The 25,044-nt window shown below is 35.9% G+C and overlaps 1 protein-coding gene across 1 annotated transcript in view; it reads right to left on the bottom strand.

The window, feature by feature from the left end:
- LOC126822496 (uncharacterized) overlaps nucleotides 1–11,630 on the bottom strand; it is a 40,689-nt gene extending 29,059 nt beyond the window's left edge. Inside the window, exons 1-6 of the mRNA XM_050551421.2 lie at nucleotides 11,402–11,630; nucleotides 5,275–5,398; nucleotides 3,130–3,239; nucleotides 2,183–2,309; nucleotides 1,799–1,862; nucleotides 778–877 (exon numbers count right to left, since the gene is read on the bottom strand). Of these exons, the coding sequence (XP_050407378.1) occupies nucleotides 778–877; nucleotides 1,799–1,862; nucleotides 2,183–2,309; nucleotides 3,130–3,239; nucleotides 5,275–5,398; nucleotides 11,402–11,527 (651 nt within the window). The 5' untranslated portion in view covers nucleotides 11,528–11,630. The remainder of the gene's footprint in view (nucleotides 1–777; nucleotides 878–1,798; nucleotides 1,863–2,182; nucleotides 2,310–3,129; nucleotides 3,240–5,274; nucleotides 5,399–11,401) is intronic.
- Nucleotides 11,631–25,044: the final 13,414 nt, after the last annotated feature.

Here is a 25,044-nt window from a genome sequence, read left to right as displayed (position 1 = left end):
GCCTCGATCTAAAATTTCCGGGAGTATGACGTCAACATAACGGTTAATCTCCGCTTACGACGCCATTTAAAAATTTAATCAATCAACGAAATCCTGTTTAAATCCAAGCCGAATCCAAGCCATCCGTGGGTCTACAGAGTTGATTTTGTGCTTGTGTAAATAAAGATCAAATTTATAATTTCTATGACATCTGAAGCCTAAATAAAGACTTGCAATAATCAGATTTAGCTCTTGCATAATGTATGTTTAAGATAACATCTCATTTTAGCTAGGGCATTTTCAGATTTTTTGTGCCGTCATAGAAAAATCCTAGTTTCAAGCACTGTCCTGCTTTACTAATTAATCATGCAACAGATAAGTATTTTTAACTCTGTTGGAAGCGTAACCGAATTATTCCTTCAATAAACATCGTGTTCGTCTTTGATTCTCTGTACCATGCATTTCCTGACTAACAATGACATACATCTACATCAATTACCATGACATTCGAGGCATATTAATGTGTAATATTCTTTGATGAGCCACTATCGGTAATTGCATCTGCATCACCCATATGTTCCATTGTCAACATCTGATATCAGTAAAAACAGATAGTAGTCATATCGGTACACCACTAATCCCAACATAATACTGTATTTATTCTAGGCCGTTTTCACCTTTAATTAAGTGAACTAGGAATTGTAGAAAACTGGTGGAAAGCATATCATATTTAATCATGGATTGCATTTTAAGAAATATTGAAAATATTGTGCACACTGAACAAAATAAAAGTGTTACCTTAAAATATTTCTGTGGTCTATATGGCCAGATGCCTAAAAGATTGAAACTATATTTCTGACATGATTCCAAACCTTTACCATGACCAGAAGCTGTTGGCCTGCAAAACAAGTATTGTATAAGTATATTTTGTTCAGACAATATATTCATAATGACATTTTGTTAAACATTGTTTGATAGTGATTGGCATCAGCAACACATATCCGTGATTATAGTTATTGAAAATAATTTAGGATATCAGTAGATCACTTACTGAATAATTATGTCATGAATAATCAGACAGCTTGTATATTTACGTGAATATAATAACAATTACCTAGAAATGTACTAATTGCTTGCATTTCTAAGCAAATAAGGCTGTATTTGGATTCTCACAAGGATTATATTAGAGCTGACAAGTTCATTGACTTCTTAAACTATAGTATTGTAAAATTTGAATCTCTAATAGCAATATAAATATATGCCCAAAAATGGTTCAATTTACATTCAGTATAAACAAAAATATTCAATCGAATCCAAGCTAGGGATTCATATTTTTATTTTGTTAAAAAATCAATTTGAGTACATATTAGCATGGATTAAGCCATGAGAAATTTGATATTTTCAGAAAAACACAATTCACTCACAGTTATAGTAATTAAATAAGCCAAAGAAGATTGATTTATGATACCATAGTGACCGATTCACTGTCTTTATCAATCAGCTTTTACAAACATGAAACAACCGTAACTGACTATCATCAGCCAATTCATGGTAACGTTTGGTAATTCCTGATACACACATACATGGCAAGATCTGTGTGTAGTGATAAGTGACGATACAATATATGATTTAATTCAAAATGCATTCATAAATTTTGCAATATATATTTTTGCAGCCTTGCCAAATGTCTTTTTTCATGGAAAATATTGTCTTGTCTGAAAGGTCTCAAAAATACACATGAACAAATGAACATGTTTATGAGCTTCATATATACAGTAGAATATCAACAAACAACACTAGCAATAATTCTGTATCTTACTTAATACGAATGTTAGCACAACTATAATACACTTCACAAGAGCTGTTGTCTCCACATCTGTTATCTTTTCAAAAAAAAAAGAAAAAAAGAAGAATTATGCCAGTATATATGTCTGATCAGTAGGCCTACTATTTGGGTATTGAATTGAACTGTAATTCACAAGAGCTATTATTAATAACTTCAGAACGAATATCAATATATGAAACAGATTATCATACTCGAGGCAGGATAAGGTTAACATCTTCAGATTGGGATTTTTTTATATTTTGATGGTTTATTTATTGCTTTATTTTGTTCAAATCCAATCCACCATGGACTACAGAGGTTCTGATGAATAATGCTGATTTTCAAAAAAAAAAAAAAAAATAAATTACTATCTATTACCTTGATTACCATTAGGTACATGGATAGATTTAATCTGTAGATAACATTTTTTACAGGTGATGTTTGGTATATTAATCGTTATATAATAGGTACTTTCACTACAATGACCAATTGGATACCATGAAACCTAAAAGTAATATGTACCAATGAATATTAAACTAATGCATCAAAATGTTAAAACCTGAAGAATGTAATGAATTTAATAGCTGATATGATCTATTTGTCAGTTTACTGTGATATCTTAGTTTTGAACGAATACTTTCAATTCCTTTTAATTTCTGCTTTTATATATAGTGTTCACAGTTTGACTAGACCCTGTTCCTTGCCAGGCCCTCTGTCCTGCACCCCAAGGGGAAACCATGCCAGACAATCCTAAGGAAATATCTCTGCCAACACCGTAAATTAACCTGAGGCCGTGTTAGCAAGCCAGTGCCATAATCCCTGATCAATTTTTAGATTGTTGTAAGTACTTTCCATTTTCTAGAAATTGTGACTCTTTCGAATCAATAGATTGTCCTTATTTATTTATTTCAAACTGATTGTTTTCGATTATTATGAAATCCATTAGTGTTACCAATACTATTTAATATCAAGGAAACCACAGTGGCTCACTAGCTCACCAACAAGGTCCTTGGTTACATACTGATGTTGGCCTTGTCAGTGGTGTAGAACATCGAAAGCCGGACAACATGATAGTATGGAACGGTATAAATGTACATATCATTATCTAAGTCAAAGCCGGACAACATGATAGTATGGAACGGTATAAATGTACATATCATTATCTAAGTCGAAGAATTTTATACTCTACCGACTTGCATAGGTATATTTGGTTTCAAAAGAGATTCAAGAGACTTGTCTGCTACTTGACTGCATTCAAAAAATAAATTAGACAAGAGAGAGAAATGTGGTTTAAATCAATATAAACATTATTTATTTGAACTTACAAAACATTGTTTTCTGACCGTAGCAGCATTATTATGTGGTATATGATCTAATAATAAACATGATGTTTCATTGTTGTCAAACTCATGTAGACTTATACTAAATGGTGAATCTGAAAAATAAAAACATTTGAATTCATATTATGTTTGACACATAAGATTTCTTGTCTACAGGTTAAGACAATATAACAACTTTGCTTTTTAAAGGCAACAGACACAAAACCTTAGTCAATGTAAAGCTGCTCTGTCTTTTAAGTTCAACTTCAGTCTTCCCTTTTTATGGATTAAGCTCTCACTTTTATTAGACAGTGGGCACCTCATTCTAACATTCAAAATCAGCCCAAGAGGTGGCCAAGAATCTCTCTCTCTCTGTCCCGGTCTCTGTCTCGCTCTCTCTCTCTGCCAAATAAGAGGCTTGTCTTGCACAGGTGCGAAATCAGTAAGCACATAAGAGACCAACTTCGATTCCATTTCCTTAGATAAAGGTGCAAACCCCTTATGAGTAGCTGTGTCCAAGGTAGTCTTCATGACCATATAGGTTCCATCTATAGCCTGGCCCTAGAATGTAGCTAAAAACTTTGAGATATACTGATGACCTTGTGCTTAGCTACCATCGGGTGCCTTCAGTTTCATTTGGCAAACTTAATTTCATTATCAATGCATGTAACATCTTGAAAATAAGTTGGAAAACAGCTACTGATTTATTTAGGCAAAGTTTCGAAGAGTATTCTCTCAATTTTTTTAAGCTTTTTCTCTCAACATTTTCGAAACGTCGCATAATAAATCTGTAGCGGTTTCCATAAGTATGTTTATTGTTTCATTTATCTGCCTAGTTACTAAATGTCACTTAAAGAATAAAATTTAAATAAGTTAATAAATAAGTCAGATGTTCCTGTACTGTTTAATATACCATACGCAATTTGTGTGAAGCAGATTATGTAATGTTTTGCTTGTGAATCGAGAGAGAGAGAGAGAGAGAGAGAGAGAGAGAGATGGGTTTAACGGGCCACTCGACACAAACTAGTTCATTTCAGGACTAACATATGGTTTAATTTTATTTCAATAATTCGCTTGCGCATAGGGGTCTTTAGCTGTGGGAGAAAACCGGAGGACCCAGAGAAAATCCACAAGGTTGGACAGGCGACCCTACTCCTTGTCACGTACAACCAGAGATTCAAAACCATGCCAGTTGACTCAATGACAGGCCTTATGATACAGCGTGCACGTGCTAACCATTCAGCCATATACCCCCCCTTAAAGGCTTGTGAATCGAAGTTAAAGGACATGACCAAATATAGCAGGAAAACTCAAAAAGTCTATACTTAATTAGATAATTGAAAACCAGCTGGAATGTTGCCACATTAAAATCAATTATTACAGTATGACCCCTACAGGCCTCATGTTCTATGCATGATCAACTGTTGACAATCGACAGACCATTTACCACCCATGTATTTTAATACACTTCTGTCAGATTGCCAGGTTTCATTTGTCCATCTCACTTTATATGTAATTAGCTAATTTAGAATAAAAACGTACATTGTAGAATGAAAGAGGAATAAGTTATTCATAATCCTCCTACTATTTTCATTTTCTACAAGAATACTTCTACAGACAATGTTACAAAACATATAAATATTTATATGGTAATCTGCATCTGTGTTTATTAAATTGTGCAAAAAGTTTAATTTTTCACAAAACTCTGGCCTTTTTGCTAAAACGAAAAATAAACACAATTTTTCTCTTTCATATCTAATATTTCAATATACACTGCAACAAAAAAATATTGAATTCTTTAGAGCTGTTCAATTAGTTGTCACCAAATGAATACTTTCGTAATGATGTTTTCCAAAGAATTTCTCCAGTATTTCTAATAAAAAAAAACAAACTCAAGTTAATCAGATAACTTTAGTCTCTAGTGTGTCCATAAGATTTTTTCAAAGTGATCCAGGGACATAACCCTGACAGTTATCAGAAATTGTTGAATACTTATCAATAGCTGCTTCATCCCATGACAGGACGTTTTAAAAACTTTAATTCCATCAGATGACTTTAGAGTGTCAACAAGCAATTGTGGACAGACTGACTGGGTGACAACAATATACGACCACATTTCATAAGAAGAGAGTAGAAAAGAAAGATACTTACCATTATGAACAACTGTCTCTTCAAATCTGATTGTAAAAGGGCCTGGTGATACTTCTTTATATTCTAGATCAAACTGTACAGATCCACCAAGTCCACATTGACCATCTAAAGGGTGACTTGGTAACTAAAATAAATTACAAAAATTATAATTCATATTTGCATAATTTTTAAAACTTGATATTAAATTACTAACTGATCTTTCTGGGATATTATTAAAAATGCCAATAAATTTACTGATACAGTTCCATGCCCTTTTCTATTTGGCTACAGTACAAGGGATGTGGTCATAATGGCTAAAATCCATTTTGGTCACAACAGCCCTACTTCGGTCATAAGACTCATAACGGCACTAGGCCTTAACTCCAATTCCTTTGCAAAATACTTTTCAGGTTTTTAAAACAATATGGTCTGCCTGTAAAATTTTTTTACCCTAAATGATTGGGCTTTCATCAAAACTTGCATTACACATAGGAGCACCCAACTGTCAGAACAGGTATTTATGGGAGCCAAGTCGCTAATATTTGAGACCTAGAAATTGACACAAATGGGTTGCAACGCAATCAATAATATAATATGAATGTATATAAACTGATTTACATTCAATCGTTTCTGTTTTTACTGTAATTTCTAATCAGTTAGGTTCGGCGAAATACGCTAGTATTCTCAATCGAATTTCAATCTCTTGTGTCTGTTTATTCCAGTCTACATCGATAGTATTTATTGGGCAGGATCTCCAGATAAGAATATAGCGTCACTGTTTGACAGGACTTGTGGAATATGCCTAGCCTCGTTTTTCGAATCCCTTATTACAAATAGCGCTGAAACGCATTATGGTACACGATTCGTGTACCAATTGTAAAATGTTTATTATGTCTTAAATATTGGATATCAGAAGGCCATCTTTTCTCGGTAAGATCACAACATCAATGTTGATTTAAACCGACAAATAAAACGTGTTTTCAATGTCGAAGATTTTGGATGATATTGAGTTACAGACTTAGTTACTTTATAAAGCTTGAGCTTGTTAGTAGGCCCTGGGAGGTAAATATGGAAAGGGGGGGGGGGGTAGAGACACACACCACCGCCCCCTCCATTACAAGAGTGGAAAACATTGACAAGTTTATTTTATACTATAGTTTTGTGTGAGGAGCTTGGCGTATGCAATTTAGGTGTATGGATTCATGCAAATACATTGAACACTTGTTAATTGGACACTCATTATCAAAATTGAATGGTCAGCTTTAAATTGGACAGAAGTACAAATTCAATGATTTATGTGATTTTAAACAGTTTTTATGAATTTTTAAACAAAGATTGGATATTAAACGAATGTGAAAGTAATTAGTGCTAGATACACAAGATTAAATGATACCTGGGTTACAGTATAGCCATGTACTCACATTAGATTTTAGCTGAATGGGTCCATAACTTTTTATTTTACCATATTTTAGCTTCTGCCGAGAGATGCGTTTATCCGATTGATGTCATTTTGTTTGTTTACTATTTAGACTCGAATAACAAGACACTAAGACAGATTCCGACACATTGGACAACACTTTTGCATTGACTAGTTAGACTGGCCTTTACGTGTGAATATCAAGCTTGGGGCATGTGTGTTCATAGGTGCCATGGCCATATTTCTTGCTTTATTATCAAGATTAATGTTCTATTTGAAAGCAGAGATGATGCGCTTCAGAAAAGATAATGGATCAAGGTCATGCTACAGAAAACTGACATTTGACCTTGACTTACAACCTTCACACCGCAACCATTTTAAAAGGCCATCATCTGGACTTGGATAATCAACCTTTAACTGGGTCCTGTCACACACTGCTTCGTCAGAAAACGGCCAACTCAGAGGTCCCGTGTTCGAAAGGAAGTCATTGAGTGTGGTCAATATGAAGGTAATGGTGACCTCCAATAATCAATACTAACCAACTCAACCAACCGTGACCTAGACTTTGACCAGGAGTCCAAACTTCCCATCGAGCTTGGGACCTTTGGTTTATGCATGTCATAGCCATATTTGTTGCTGTATTATCAAGGTTAATGTTCGAGGTAAAAGCAGAGGATTTGCGCTTCAGAAAGATAATTGAATTAAACTCGTTGGTAAAGGTCGTGTTACAGTAGACTCAACTCAAACTTTCAAATTCAGTTTTTGGATACCTGGTATTTGACTTTGACTTACGACCTTCACCTGTAACCATTTTAAAAGGCCATCATCGAACTTTACTGGCGCTATTGCACTTTTGCACCACCCCCTGCGGCCTTTTAAATCGATCGTCCATTACTATGAACGCCAGTTAATCCGAGGGAGTATTTCTAGCAATAAATACATGTACACAGTTAAAGTTCCGTACATAGGTCATCCTGTTATCACGACCTTCCATTAATTATACAGCAATTCATTGTTCAGACTTTTTTCTAGTTTTATTTAGTTTTTTCAGAAGCTAAAGGTCGGTAAAATATAAAGTTATTGACCGATTCGGCTGAAATTTGATGTGAGGTCATGGCTAGTTTCCCTGAACATCCCCTGAAAATGTCTCTATGATCACGGGAACTGGTAGAGGTACTTTACTGAAATAGAATAGTAATAGTTCTATGTCTACATACTGTGAAATTCCACTAAAAGTGGGCATGGCATTCAAAATTTTTCTTTTATTTACTGTAAAACCATATTTTATCAAATAGGCCTACAATATGTTAAAGTTTATCAAACGACTTTTAATTTCTTCTTAAATTTATCTTTTTGGGTCAAACTTAACATGTATACATTAAGCAAGAGCTAAATCTGCACAATTGCAGGTCTTTCTTCAGGCCTGAAATGCTATAGGAATTCGCCCCAAGACAATTGTATTTACTTATATTTTGCATTAATGAATGTATCTACTGTAAAAGGATATTTCCAGATGGTCAACTCGGGAAACACAATATGATTAGAACACAGCAGTAATCCAGGTAAAATGTCAAACCGAACATTTCTCGAATGTGGAGCAAAACGTTCTCAGTGTACATGTAGATGAGCTAAGTTTATTCGAAAATTAACTTGGTAATAATAAGCCAATCAAATAAGGTCTCATCAATAATGGTTTGGATATTTTCATAGATAATCCGTTGTAGCATGATGCATGAAGCAGTCCAGATTGTTAATTGTGTATTGTCTTGTATACCACTAACGAGACGCAAAATTTCAGCTTAATCCTTACTGATTATTATTTAAATCAATACCGACTTGTTCAGTAGTTATTTTAATAATTAATTTGCAGTGGAAGTTCAGATTTATGTTTAACCTGTTTGTTGACAGGGCCCTTTTGTTGACTGTCTCTAATCATAGACAGGAACTAATCATAGAAACAATATTGACTGAGTTGGAGTTTAACTTTTTTCGAGAACATTCCTCTATTCCCTTCAGCTGCTTGACCTGTTATTTTGATGGAATATCAAGTGATACATATTGTTATTCGTCTGGTATGTTGTTGTTCTTAGTGTTTAACGTCCGCTTCCACCCAAGGTGATATCGTAGACAGATTGTCTTATTTTCATTTTTATTATCTTAGCTAATCTATTAATACAAAAAGGTATTCATCTTTACCTCATCATTATCCCAAAATTTACAAGATCTGTTATTTCTAACAACACTGTTGCATCTACCTACTTCTATAAATAAATTATTGACAGATAACAGATTTTTGAATACTCTAAGCAGAGACAATTAATTGTCAGCGGTACTTATTTAAATTGATTTCATTTATTTATTTGAAAACAAGTTAAGATGTCGATTGTTGATGACCGAAAGAGACAATAGACACAATTTGCAATTATATTATAAATAAATAAATATAGCTATTGTATTATTTATTGCACTATATATACCATAATGTTTCATGCATATAATTACTGTTTTAATAAACTATCAATCACAAATTACAATACATTACAATGAATTCCAACAAAAGTATTCATTAGTTTCTTGTCAACAAAAATCACATTATACACGAGTTATGTTATCTCTCATGAACCTCCGGTTTTGGACACAAAGCAGTGAGGCTTCTTAAATTCAACTAAATTCTTATTTTGTGTTGCCACAGTAGAGTCAACATTTTTGGAGTTATTTGGTAATTCGACACGCTCTACATTATCATAATCATGATGCAAATATTTGAAATGAATTCCAGTAGTCTTTCAAATAAATACACCTACAGCGCCTTCATCAGATCTGTGGAGAGATCAAAATAGTTATTTTTTATATTATTATGTATTATGCATTTAAAATAAATTAGTTTTGTGGGAGGAATCCGGTGATTGTAAGTGAATTCCGGTGATCAGTCGGACCCCGTTTAGACACCAAAATAAAGGCACTGAAGGTGTTGTGAAAGATTTTTTGAGGACCCCCTCATTTTAGGTGTTGTGACAATTTTTGTCATTTTAATTAACTTGCAATTAACAATAGATATTTCACAGCTTTAAGGTTTAATAGTCAATAGGTCCCCCTTAACATCCCTCGAAAATTTCAAGTCTCAACGATCACGGGAACTGGTACTGTAGAGGTACGTTACTAAAATAGAACGTGTGATGGCTATTTTATTCATATAGCCTCATTGACTATACTGCTGGTTATTCTTGAACTGCATTTCTAGCCCAAAATCAGTTTGGGACTAGTGACTGAAGCATGCACATTCGCTGTGGCGTGTTCAATTTTAATAGTTTTAAAGTTACAATTTCATATTTTCTAAGAAAGTCAAAACATAATTATTTCTATGTCTTTTGCTCAATAGGTTGTCAACTCTATACGGTCATAAGTTATCTTTCTCACACTTAAAAATCTTCACACCGGAAATAATAACACAGTTACCTCCCAATTACCTCCCTTGTTTTCCTATTCCTCACCATGGAATAGCTATCTTCAAACGTTTGAATTTGAAGATGAAAATGATATTTTGCCAATTTCTCAACTGGCAATAGTGAATTATAGGATTAATAGGATTATAATATCAAGGTAGGACTGTTTATAGATACCATCTATTTTAGGGCTTTATTTTAAAGGCTCAATACCACTCTTGTTGTAACTGAATAATATGTCCCAATCTTTATTCTGGTCAACAAATTGTACTATTTTAGAATATTTCAATTAATTGATGATACAAATTTCATCTTAACACACCTTATTTAAAAATTTTGAAAAATTCAACATAATGGTTTGAAACGTCTAACGTAAACCTTTTCAAATGAAACTTTGATTTATAAATATTTTCGAACCCTCTGGACAAGTAAAATAGGATGTAATGGATAATTTACACAACAGGTAGGACACTTAAACATCTAGTATATATACTTGATAGAGATATTATTTATTTTCTGGAGCTTTCAAGCCAGCAAGAGTGTTATTGTCCCTTTAAAGGACCTAAGTCCGTAACTCAAAATCCTCCAAAATCTTCGACATCGAAAACACGAATTATTGGTCAATTTAAATCAACATTGATGATGTAAACTTACCGGGAAAAGATGAGCTTCTGATATCCGATATTTAAGATAAAATAATTTTTTTAACATTGGTACACGAATCGTGTACCATAATGCGCTTCAGCCCCAGTTGTATTGAGGGACGAGGCTAGACACATTGCACCAAATCAAATGGAGTTATGTAGACTAGAATAACTAGACGCTAGAAATTTGCACTCGATTGAGATTGTTGACTTATTTCGCCGAACATAACTGATTTGAAATTGGAGTAAAAACGGAAACCATTAAATGTAAATCAGTTTATATACATTCATATTACAGTATTATATGCGTTGTGACCCACTTTTGTGAATTTCTAGGTCCCAAATGTTAGCGATTTAGCTCCTTTAATACATTTTAAAAATATAACTTAAAAATATGAAATTGTAACTTTAATAGATCAATAGCAAATTTTAGCTGTCTGCGTGTGAGTCGATGCACCCTTACCCTAGTACTAGTCGCTTAGTTGTCCCTACTATTTTATAAACAAGAGTTCTAGCATGCCTATATTTATGTAAATATATTATTGTCGTGCATAATGTTGTTTTTGTTTAGGTCAATTACAAGGGTAATAAGTGTGTGGGTTACATTTACAAATGAAATAATCTCACACAGTCACACTACTCACCTGTTGAAATACATCAGAACGTGGGGATTGTGGACGGGGGCAGACGAATCGTACATGGCCTGTACATTGTGTTACCAAATAGACAACAAAATGCAGGGCTACGAGATGTCGAAAATAATTTAACATCGCTTGAATTATAATGTAGATGCCATTTATGCCAAGAAAACGTAAATAATATGCTGTAACAGGCCCTGCGACATCAACTTCAGATTCAGTTGCAGTGCGATCGATTGATCGATTCTAAACAACGGAAGTTTACTTGAGTTTACCGCGCATGATTCTTTGTGTCAAACGCATCCGGCCACAGATCACTAAACATTTGCCCATTGACTTTAATGTTAATTCTCGTCTCTTAGACCGGGCTCTAACTTTTTCCCAAATTTTCGTTGGGTAGAACGCTTTCTACCACAGATGGAGCAACATGTGGCAACCTCTTGCCCAAAAGCACGTATGAGGCTCACCATGGAAAACTTGAGATACACAAGCTGGAAGTAGAGACAAGAAAACATGCAATTTTGGACCCTACATTTCAACCTAACCAATCTCTCAAGTCTTGTATCCTTCCGCCTCAAAATCATGAATATTCACCAAAACCTGGTAGAAAATGTATTTTCAAACCCTTTTCTTCGATTCTACACCAAAAAGTCAACAAAAATCGCCATGCAAAAGGGGGAAAAAGGGAAAGTAGAAGTCTCGGTTATCCAACCAATGCGCGAACATAGATCGTAAATCTAGTACAGTACGAAAGCCCAGAAGGCTCATTCCAATTTCCAAATGCTAAATTCCAAATTCTTGTGACGCTCTAAGAGGCTAAAGTTATCATCCGCTTGACTTCAGATTGATACGCAGAGTTTAAGGTCTTGAGACGAACAAGTATATTGATTTTCGTTGAATTTTGATAACTTGAACAGCCAAATCCATGATATTAAATGTTTCGTGTACTAAACGTTAGCATATGGGCAGAACTTTATAAAAGCCAAACAAATTCTAATGATTTTCTGATAATTACTTAAACATGCATTATGCAAGAGCAAAATCTGCTTATTACAAGTCTTTCTTTAGGCCTGAAATGTTATCTAAATTATCAATTAGACATTAATTAACTTATCCAGACTATAATAAACTCTCGATGTTAAGGCTAGCCTTCGATGTAGGCTGGATTAGATTCATATATGCCGCTAACGGCCAAAGATAATTAAATCAGAAAAAGTGGATAATCGAGACTATGCTGTTTATATTAATGATTTTAGTAATGATAACCGAGACTATGCAAAAATTTAACCGACTTCTTTCTCGGCTCATAGTGGATCAATTTGACTGAAATTTGGAAATTTTTAATTTCGCATTTGGAATTTGGAATTTGGAATGAGCCTTCTGGTCTTTCTATGGTGCGAAACAGGTGATTACTCTTTACTGCGTTTGAAATTATGACAGGATTTTAGCCACCAGTGCAGAATGATTGACAGCTGTCAGACTTCACCTTGGAAACATCAAGGGAAATAATTTGAACAACTGGATGCAGACCACATTGACAAGTAAATAAATGTTAAAACCCGTTTTATTGCTAATCCAGGCTTAAAGTAGATCAGTATAGCCGTATTTTTATCGCTACCTTTAACAACCTGATTTTCAACCATATAAAGCTATAACCCCCCCCCCCTCGAACACACACCCACACACACACGTACACACAAAAAGTGACGAAATAAAAAAATAAACGTTTATTGTTTTAATTTTTCTATACACCCCCACACATATATTATTTATATCTTCCTAGATTGGCTCTCACAACAGGATCTTTTTTTATTGGCCCCATCACGGCAAGGATTTTGCTCAGATTACCCCCAGCGGGATTTTTCTGTAGATTAGCTCTCACAGCACGATTTTCTAAAGATTGCATGGCCGGTCCCGTCTATTTTAATCTGATTCAATTTCGTTTTACTTGTCTTTACTACGATAGCCGAATCCCGAATGGTTAGCACGTGCGTGCTGTATCATAAGGCCTGTCATTGAGTCAACTGGCGTGGTTTCGAATCCCCGGTTGTACGTGACAAGGAGTAGGGTCGCCTGTCCAACCTCGTGGGTTTTCTCCGGGTCCTCCGGTTTCTCCTACGGCTAAAAACCCTACGAGTGGACGTTAAAATCTCTCTCTTTCTCGCTCTCATCTCTCTCTCTGTCTCTGTCTCTCTCTACACTAGGATCTGGAAGAGTTGTAATCATTGACATGTTCCGGATGATGTGAGGGATTAGCTAATGAAACAGTCTGTAACTGCGAGTTCTTGGCCTTTTGATCTACGGAACTGTTGGTAAACCACCAGAAAAGCCAATGCTGATTGAATAATCAATGTCTGACGACATAGGGTCAAAAGCCCATCTAGTTTGACCCCTGACGTGAACTCCCACTAAATTTGGTCGGATCCACACTGATCAGAAGTGAATATTCGCTAGGCCGCTACAATCACTGATATGGATGACATCGATGCGCCTTAGTGAGCCACAAATATTAACTTTTTTCCTCCGACAAATTAAATTCCAAAACATTTTTTCTATGTATTAGAAAAATACATAAAGACGCTTGAAGTATTTGAAGGTAAAATTATTTCCTATTTAGTGTAAATGGGTATTAAAATGAGTAAAAGGAACCATTCTACCCGATCCAGTAACGTCTTATGTAAACAATGCACGCGGCATTGAGCCAATGATTGACGCCGCGTGATATGACGTCACGTGTTCAAGGCAGTCATCTTTTACAGAGATATTGGGAGACTTTCGTATACTCTGTGAAACAGATTGTCTCAGATCTTCATGTAGTGTAGGGCATCGAAAGTATAAAAAAAACGAAACAAAATACAGATCTGTATTTTAATCAGAGAATCACCCTGAAGAAAAAATGAAAATAAAATAAAAATAAAATGAAAAAAAATTATGCTTTATTTATAAAGATGCATTACGATATATGCTACTTCGGGCTAATTTTGCCTAATGCAGATCGCTACATTTATGCACATGCCAAGCCCATTATCAACCTAGTAGTAGACCCATCAGCCATGACCCCTGTCGATATTAATAATACAGTGCCAAATCACAGTTGATATCTCGATAACATAAATCAGGTGAAAATAAAAATAAGTTGGAATATTATTATTAACGCCTAAGGCTGCTATTACATATAATGGGTATACGATATACGGTATACGGGCACGGCGGTTTACACGGCATATACTATACGTAGGTATATTGGCCTGGTCATTTATGTTTCCCACCGATTTTGGTAAGTTCATCGAGGCTCATGCATATCCAAACAGAATGGATTCAGAAGAAGAGGAAACTCTGACTTGGTTTTTACTTGCGGAGGCGTAAAGTATGGTGGCGTGAAGGTCAGGCTTTGAGTCGGCTCATTCCAATATTGAGGGGGAGGGGGGGATAACTGGAAATCACTGATCATGATAATCTAGAATAATCTACCATGCCTAGAGATATGTCCATCAATGTTCAGAACGTCTGAATCGAACTTTTTACAACACAAATGACCATTTTCTACTCATCCCATGGAATTCACTCCTCCCTGAAGCAAGTATACGCGTATAGTCCGATGTAAACCGCTAAGCAAATTCCTGTTGTTCGAACACAAGTATTCGCGTATACCTTTAAACGTACACCGAATACCGTATACCCCTATGTAATAGCAGCCTATCTGGGCGTACCATATTACCCTTTACCATGGCAATTAATGAAGACCTAGGCTACTCAAAAAAAAAACAAAAAAAAAACGTCAACATAGTTGTTTGTTTGTTTTTTTTTTGTTGTTGTATTATTTTTGTCACTTAATCCATAGAAGCCTAGACGTCGAAACCTTCAAAATAAAGTTAATTCTATAATTTCTACCCGCAGAGCCGACGGATTTACAACGCGGATTTGACTAAAAGTTTGGTAGTTGTATTGAAATTCCGATACTTTCGTGTGTATTTCTGTGTATTTAATATACTGCTCAGCTTTCTCAGTGGAATTAAACAATTTGTCTGGGGTTTCTTTGACAGTGATGCACCCATTTCGCTGCGAACTACCGATCATGTCAAGGCGTGGTTATGCTTCTTAATTCTCGCCTACAAATACGATAGAATTTCTGCCCTGAAAGCTACTGGTGGCCCCTCCTCCCCTTTTTGGTATTTTGAAGAGTTTTATATAGCTTTCACAAAAAAACCCTGGCTCTCTACGGAAGACCATAGGTGTCAGTCAAATCGTAATGAGATAATTATGCCGTAATTACGAGAAAATAAAACTTTTTTTTGATTGGCCCTAATGATCTTCTGTAGCTTTTAGTTTATTAATAAATAAACGAAAAGCAAGAAAACCGAACAACGGAACCCAATGTGTAACACAGACAAAATTTAATATTATCGAACTTGTTTTAAATTATGGAAGTCCATCGCTGCCAAATATAGAAATTTGCTCGAACATTCGACTGCAGGTCCGTATACTAAACATAAATCGTTTATCAATAAAGATGCATTATGTAAGAACTAGATAAAGAGCTGATCGTTCTTGCTATAATATTTCTAAAATAGGTAATATAAAATGAATATATTGAAAAAATCACTCAAAACACTTTATTCTGAGCGAATATTGTTTATTGTAGTAACAACGGTACTTGTTATTCGACACGTAGCCTCGCTTTGCCATTTTAAAATTAAATCGTTAAATGGCGAGCGTGTTTAATCCGTTAAAATCTCCACCCTCCAATAATCTAGAGCGTTGATTATATGCCAAGATTAGTTCCCATTGTTTTACCCATCCCTATCATTATTATTGCGAATAAGTGGATATGACTATTTTATCATCTCTAGCCGCACCTCCATGCCGGGGGTGGTCATCTGTAATATACGTATGTTTTGGTATCCCAATCCTGATCTGTTGCAGCTAGCAAAAAGTGAGACCACTGTTCTTATATTTATTAGTGTGTGTCAGGACACAATTGTATTAGAGTTCACCCGGGTGTGAAATAGCTTTATTTCTAACATGGACGGGAAATCTTCCTTTGTTCTTTTCGTTGAATAAGCAGATTGTTTTAACCTCTAACAGACTGGCTGGAGCTTAACCGTGGAGTAACTAGCCATTTTCAATGATATTCCACACTTTTGCTGGTTTACGCTAATTTTAGTAGAAATCACATAGAGAAGTGGGGTGGGTTATCTGTACAATAGCAACGAGCATGTTGAGCAGGTGTCAATGTTACAACTCATTTAAAACACGCTTCATTCGTTAACAAGTTTAACACCTCGACCTAAGGCCTCTGTGGTTAAACCTGCATGTTAACCCACGAAAGCCGTGCTATAAATAACTTAACGTCCTCTTCCACCAAAGTGATATCAGCGATAGGTGACAGCGCGTTAGATATTCTGGCAACCAATGTGTAAATGGTTCTTTCCATCATCGAAGGTGCTGCAGAATCTAACAAGTGGAAACCGTGTCTCTATCGCGTTCACAAGGCTTTCGGGATGGAGAAGGAGAAGCGGGGGCTCCGGAAAGTAAGGTCGCAGAACGTTGAATATCGATATATTTCATCCCCGCATGACCCCAAGGTGTCACATAGTCTCTATGGCGTTCACGAGGTTTTAGAAAAAGGGGACATAACTATGAAACGTAAGGTCGCGGAACGCTGACTAACGTTAGTCCGCTCATGGTCCAATCGCTGCAACGACTGTCATATGGCAAGAGGCAAAGAAGTCTAGACGTTGGGTTTGTTTTGCCAAATGTACAGACTACACACAAAAATTGGGCGTTGCTGTGCTCCTCGGGTCGGGGCATGCACCAAAATTAATAGTTGCCGTCCTTAGGATAAGGAATAAATATGCCAAGGCTCATGATGGTCCATTCAGAATTACGACCTGTAGGCATTTGGCCGGACCAATATAAATAGGCACAATCCTGTTATTGAAATGATTGGCCATGCCTAATTTGAACAGAATCTGTTAATACTTGCGACCTGTAGAAAATTTACCGACAAAATATTAACAAAAAGCGGGCGCGGCATCGCCCCTGGGTGTTGGGCATGCGCCGAGTATAAGGAATAAATATGTTAAGTCCCAAGGTGATCCATTAGGTATTGAGGCCTGTTGGTAACGCACAAAGACACAAAGAAATAATGGGCGTGGCTCTGACCCTGGGAGTCGTGCATGCACCAAAAATAATAGCGGTCATCCTTAGTGTTTAAGGAATAAATATGCAAAGTTTCAAGAAGATGCATTACGAACTGCGGCCTGTAGGTGACACACTAAGAAAAAATGGACGGGGCTCTGCCCCTTGGGATTGGGCATGCACCAAAAACCATGGGTCTCAACCTTAGGGTATAAGTTATAAGTATGCAAAGTTTTAAGACGATCCGTTAAGAATTGCGATCTTTAGGTGACAATTTCAGTCAAATTGATCCACTCTGAACCGAGAATTTAGCAACTGAATTTTGGGCCTAGCCTCGATGATCCTTACTAAATTCGGTACGATAAAAAACATAGTCTCGATTATTCAACAAACTATAACACACCACTGATAATTGGCATTAATTAACATTGGAGATATTAATAAGTAATTATAGGGCTAGCGATAACATTTCAGGCCTAAAGAAAGACCTGCAATAGGAAAATTTAACACTTGCATAATTTATGTTTAATTCACGGGCTAGAATAGTAGAAAAACGCATGTTTGTGGCGTTTAAATTTTCAAAATTTCCTAAGGGAGCGCGAGTCCCCCATACCCCGTGACGATTGATTGGTTGTTTGCATTTAGGATCCAGGCAAGTCATTTAAGGGAGGCTATCTTGGACCACATTGAATTTGCTGTATTCATGGGCTGGAATATCAGGAAAACGTGTTTGCGGACGCCAAATTTCCAAATTTTCTCTCTTTTTTGAGGGGGGGGGGGGGCGGCTATACGGTAGGCTCCGTGGAAATTTTTTCGGGCAATACAGGTTCTGCCCCCCCCCCCCCCTAACATTCATCGAGCCCGTACGCTTCGCGTACATTTTGAATTCCAACTGCCAAGGTATATTTTACCACGAGGCCTTGATTTTCTTTTCATCCGAAAGATTAGACGCGCTTTCTTGTCAGTCCCGCATTAGAAAGGGAAATGGGGTTTTACGTCCAATTAACATTGAACTGGTCATTGCGGGACTAACAGTATGGCATATTTCTATTTCCATCATTTGCTTGTGCGCAGGGGTATTTAGAAGTGGGGAAGTTGGTCAAAGATTGTTGATATTCAAATACAACTCACGTTCACCAAATGTGGTTTTAAAATAGAGGGTTGTATATTTTGAGAAGGAAAGGAAACGTTGTGTCACACAATATTCAGTATATTGTCATCAATAATCTTGGACGTATTATTTATCCAAACTGAAGATCATTGCTTTGAATACATTACTGGTTACGACGAAGGTCATGGTTTGTCATTATCGACCCTACTGTATCATTTGGTTTAGTAACCAATCATAATAATTAATTACGTCATATTTGACCAATTACATAATTGAAAGCCGAAATCCAAGCGCAGAAAAACACCAGAGCTCTGGCCGTTCGACAGACAGCCGTTACTAAATTCTTAGAGAGGGTACACATCAAGTCAGACATCGGAAGGAAAACTCGGATGTTGGCCCTATTTAATGCGGAACATTTATGCCTTCAAGAAATCTAATTTACCAATAAGGTTAATCCTCTCACAGTTCTAATGAGTCATACCAAATATGGAAATTAATAGGGTTAATCCTCCCACACTTCTAATGTTTCACATTAAATTGAAAAATCAATTAGGGCCAATCCCCTCATAGTCCTAATGCTTCATACCAAATTTGGAAAAAAAATCGTTAAGAACACATTAGCAGATTTTTGAGAAAGTGGGGGAGGGGGTAACTCTGGAACGGAAAATTCTGAAAATCGGAGAGATTTCTGGCGCATATCGGGTATAACATTCTATTTCATTAATTACAACCTCGCTGTTCTACAACCAGCAAAAGGCGGCAATTTGCACGTTTCATAGTAATAGACAAAAAGTTAATTTTATATAGAAATGAAGGTTATCATAAAGGCTTCGTATTTTTTAACATTGGCCCCAAGCGGGCTAACACTTTATCGAGGTGTAAAGTATTAGCCAATTTCCACAAAATGTTGCCTTTTTTTTAGCCCAATATGTTTATTCTGGATTAAAATCTTTATTCAAGATTTACACAAAATCTGAGGTTTCATGAAGTCAATAAAGTCAACAATGTACAAGCTATGTTTAAATTTCTTTCGGGTAACACTGTAGTGTTGTTTGAAGTCTCCACCTTGTAGTTTATCCACACTTGGAAAAAATAGAGGCTATAATTATCTCCCTCTTTGATTAATGATTTATGCGAGGAACAAGTTATGATAAAAGTTACACGGGGGTTTCGTTACGCGAAAAATACTTATCCTAACATTGCTTTTGACCTCACCCTACGTCGGACCAATAATCATCAATCGGAAAAAAAGGGGGGGGGGCGTGTTCAGAAATGCCATAAAAAAGCTGCACACGTGCGTCACAATGATCAGCAGTGAATTTTCGCTAGGCCTCTACAATCACTGGTAAGGATGACATCGATGCGACTTAATGAGTCCCAAATATTAACTTTTTTCTTCCGTCAAATTAAATGCTGAAACATTTGTTTCATTTATTAGAAAAATAAATAAAGACGTTTGAATTATTTGTAGGTAAAAATCATTTCCTATTTGGGTATTAAAATAAGTAAAATTCACCATTTAGCCCGAATCAGTAACGTTTTATGTAAACAATGCACCCGCTATTGAGCCAATGATTGACGCCGCGTGATGTGACGTCACGTGTCGAAACAGTCATCTGTTACTGAGATATTAGGAGATCTCTGTGAAACAGATTGCACGTACGTATGTTCGTACCCGAGGAAAGTAATGCACAGCCGCTAATAATTTATACAGATTTGGTCCCTTGCATCAACAACTTCTGCACGCCAGTAAGTAGCCTATCTCGGTTTACATGTATTTACACCGTGAGTGTACTAGTATTTCATTATAAAATGAAATGGGGTTTAACGTGCCACTTTTCTGCTCCTATGCAAGTTCAATGAACCAAAAAGCAAGAAGTCAAAGAAAATCGATGTTTATTCTGTTAATATTATTAATTCAATTGTCACGCTCTTTATTAAATGAAACACCTATATGTAATGTGATTATCGGTCATTGTTCAGATAAAATTAGAGAATCATAAACGATAGTCTTTCAGAGTTCACATCAGGTAATTCGTTATTTACTTATGTCATAAGTGCGATATTATCTTATCAGATGAATTCTTAATATATAAGTCCATATATGCGCCAGAAATCAATATTGACCCCGTCTTTTTTAAAAATGGTCTCATCGCAAGACAGGTGACCCCTAACCCCACCCCTTTTCTACCCCTCACCCTTCCCACGACCTAGGCAAAAGACCTGGAAGTTGGGGATATTTGTCTGAAGAAAATTCACTGTTCGAAGGTTTTGAACTCAATGAACCTGTAATTCACAGGGCCAGTATTCTTTATTGTCAAAGTCCCAATGCGCCAGTAGGCTATAAAACGATTCGCTTATTTGAAGGAGCTAAATCGCTATTCTTCGGAACCTAGAAATGGGTCGCAACGCATATAATAATGTATTAGGAATGTATATAAACTGCTTTACATTCAACCTTTTCTGTTTTACTGTAATTTCTAATCAGTTATGTTCTGCGAAATACGCGAGGAGTCCAAATTGAATGTCAGACTTTGGCGTCTGGTGATACCAGTCTACACCGGTAGTATTCTCATGTAGGGTATTTTAGCCTCGTTCCTCGAGTCGTTTTATTACAAATGGCGCTCGAAAGCATTCCGGCACGCGATTCGTGTGCAAATTTTAAAATTTTAATTTTGTCTTAAATGTTGGAAATATGTAGCCCATCTTTTCACCGTAAGATAACAGCATCAATTTTGATTTAAATTGACCAATAAGCCGTGTTTGCAATGTTGAAGACTGGGTGGTATGGAGTTAGCTACTTGCCTTCTTTAAATTTAGCAATAAAGGTGTCTTTAGATAGTAATCTTAAGGATTAGATAAAAAAATAATAAAAGCTTGTGTGATCTCACATCTTGATCTCTTGAACAGAAACTAGTTATTCATCTGTTGGGGATTTACGTTCAAAGACAAAAAAGTGACATTATGAAATTAACAAAACGCACTGAAAACTTTACATAAGGATTGGTCGATTTTTGTCATTCTTGGGTATATATATTCTTTTTGATTTTGATAAGACTACATTTATAATATATAATATGGACTGAAATTCTACATTTTCCTTTTAGTCAGGACAATTGTTCTGTATCCTATTCTGGTATTTTTGTTCTGTCTAATGTACCTTGCACAGCTATCTTGTTGCTGAGAATAAAAAAAATCCACAACTGAAAACAGAGATTAAAAACTTAAAGGCTCAATACCATGTAGCACTATGGCCCTTGAGACAATTTTGGCTCTTTATAAAATTGTCTCTTTAATTTGGTCTATAAAGTCAAATCAAAAGTACTAAATGAACGTGGTTATAGTTGTTCGTAAAAAAACAGTGATGTTTTAGTTAAATTATAATCATTGTCAAAATAGTCCACAAATTCTAGCTGTTTATTGACCTATGGTCGGTTGACCAAAAATAGGTAATGTTGCCTGTCTTGGTTGTGGGAAATATAGAGTTTTATTCCTTATATGGCGTGGAAATTCACGTCAAGGTTATTAAAGACCTGGGAAAGTAGGGGGTATAAATTAGGGTGTAGGGGAGAGCTAGATTAGAGCTCACCCAGAGATTCTTACCAATCATTATCTATCTGAAAAAGAACGGTTGTTAGTTTCTGGATTGTGAATAGGATTGAGCGAACGTTTAACAACATGTTTTGTGTTTGTGTTTTACCATAGGAGTGTGAATCGTTATCGAGATTGACAATAGGACACTTCAAGAATCAAAAACTTTTTTTTTTTGAATTTGACTTAAAAGTTTTTTTTTATTATAGTCAAATTAAAGTGAACTTAGGACTTTGTAAGATAGTGCGGAATTTTTATCATATGGAAATATTTTATGCATGCCATTGTATGTAATTTTATTTCTTTTGCAAGGTTTCCTCGTTCTCCAGTTTTCATTTACTCCCCCTAACACATATATTTTTTTTGCCATGCTGTTACTATGTACCATCATGTCTTAGCGATGGGAGGTATGTAGCACTATGGCCCTTGAGACAATTTTGGCTCTTTATAAAATTGTCTCTTTAATTTGGTCTATAAAGTCAAATCATAAGTACTAAATGAACGTGGTTATAGTTGTTCGTAAAAAACAGTGATGTTTTAGTTAAATTATAATCATTGTCAAAATAGTCCACAAATTCCAGCTGTTTATTGACCTATGGTCGGTTGACCAAAAATAGGTAATGTTGCCTGTCTTGGTTGTGGGAAATATAGAGTTTTATTCCTTATATGGCGTGGAAATTCACGTCAAGGTTATTAAAGACCTGGGAAAGTAGGGGGTATAAATTAGGGTGTAGGGGAGAGCTAGATTAGAGCTCACCCAGAGATTCTTACCAGTCATTATATATTTGAGAACAAGGAACCTGCAAAGTTATTTCCAGTTTACTAATAAAGCTGTGAAATCATTGTTGCTGTAGTATTATTTACGATCACAAGGAACACAACAAATAAAGAAGTCCGGTAGTACTACAGTATCTCTTGTTGTAACCGAATAATTTGTCCCAATCTTTATTCTGGTCAACAAATTGTACTATTTTACAATATTCCAATTGATTGGTGATATAAATTTCATCTTAACACACCAAATTTAAAAAATTGGAAAAATTCAACTAAATGATTTGAAAAGCCTGACGTAAAGCTTTTCAAATGTGACTTGGACTTTTTGAACCCTCTGAAGTAAAATAGGATTTAATGGATAATTTACACAACAGGTAAGACATTAACACATCTAGTACTTAGAATAAGGCTATTTTTTATTTTCTGGAGCTGTCAAGCCAGCCAGGGTGTTATTGTCCCTTTAATGCAGCAATGTCAAAGTTAATCCAAAGACTCGTTACGTAATCTGTTAGTATCAAATATTCTGAGCAATGAAATTAAATTATTTTGGTCTAAGGACGTGGTACCAGAGTACAACAAAGACACGTAGTTATAAGAACGATGCAAATTGCTACTTCTTTGTTTCATCATGTTAATTTCAAAGGCTCTCGGAATCAATGACATCTCGGGCTGACTGCCATCGTCAACCAATCGAAGCGTGTTTTCTTGTCCACGACACTCTCATCGAGTTAATGGTATAACCACTTGTGATAGATAAAGCATTGTTTGACAATTTATTCCTTCACAATTGAAACTACTCCGTTTATGAACAGTCACTGGAGTTCGATACGCACAGACCCAACGAAAATAGAGACGTTAAAACAAGTTATTTTTTTTATAAAACAAGATCGATGTCTGTCCTGATGCTTTTTGTGGTGGTTGTTGTAGGCGAGGTTGCTGCCAATTATCAAAAGTTTTGGATCACAGGAGACAAGGGCGATACGGTGACTTGCAGTGGTGAAAATTTCACAGAAGTGCCCACAGATTTACCCAATAACATCACTAAATTGTAAGTAGAGCTATTATACAACCATTCCCACCCCATTGATCAGAAGCACTTGTATGTCAGCCCAAAATATATTATGTCACTTCTGAAAAGTAAAAACAAGACTCGGAAAAAAAAACAGTAGGCTATTTTATTGTTACTGAACTGGGGACACGGGCGTAGCGATGGTTGATTTTGCATGATAAACAGGATAAACACGGTGTGCTAAGAATATTGTGCCCGGACAGCGGCTGTACCGCCTCATACTATCTGTGTTTCTGATTGTCAGAAAATCTTTAACATGATGCAGTTGGCATCTGGACTCGGTTTTCGTTCCATCCGAACGACTAGACACGTCTCGTTACCAGCCCCCCCCCCCCCCGTTCAGGCCCAATGAAGAGGGAATTGGACATGAGGATTCCGAGGAACTTGCTCGGTAAACAAAGAAATCGAACCTGGGATCTACTGGTTAGAGAGCAGGCGCCATTTTCACTGAGATACTATGGCTCGAGAAAAAAACATGCATAAAAACACAATTCTAAAAATTGGTATGGTTTAACTGCATTTATATGTATAGTTCTGTATTTATCTGGACATTCGGTTTATTCTGGCACTTCATAAATTTCTAGGACTTTGTTAAGGCCTTTACCACTCGTTTTGACATTATGGAACGTCCAAGTTTTTGTTGGGCATGGTACACATGTCATTACGTCGCAAAGGGCGTCCCCGTTAAATGACCATAACTTAAATAGGCTATACATATCTGAATTTAAAAAATAAATTGTCATGAAAATATAAAAATTGTAAAGAATGAGTCGGTTAAATTAAACAATAATTCAATTGTTAAATATACCCAGATACAGGAATAAGTGAAAAGAAAAGAAAGGAAATAAACGAATGTTTAGCGCCTAATTGGCACCATTTACAGCATGGTTTAATTCCGTTCAGTATTGCAAAGATATCGTCGGCCGAGAATTAACTAGTTCTGTGCAAACTATTTCTAGTTCT

Source organism: Patella vulgata, chromosome 5 (genome assembly GCF_932274485.2).
Source record: "Patella vulgata chromosome 5, xgPatVulg1.2, whole genome shotgun sequence".
NCBI classification, from domain to species: domain Eukaryota; kingdom Metazoa; phylum Mollusca; class Gastropoda; family Patellidae; genus Patella; species Patella vulgata.
This window is presented reverse-complemented; position numbering and strand designations above follow the sequence as displayed.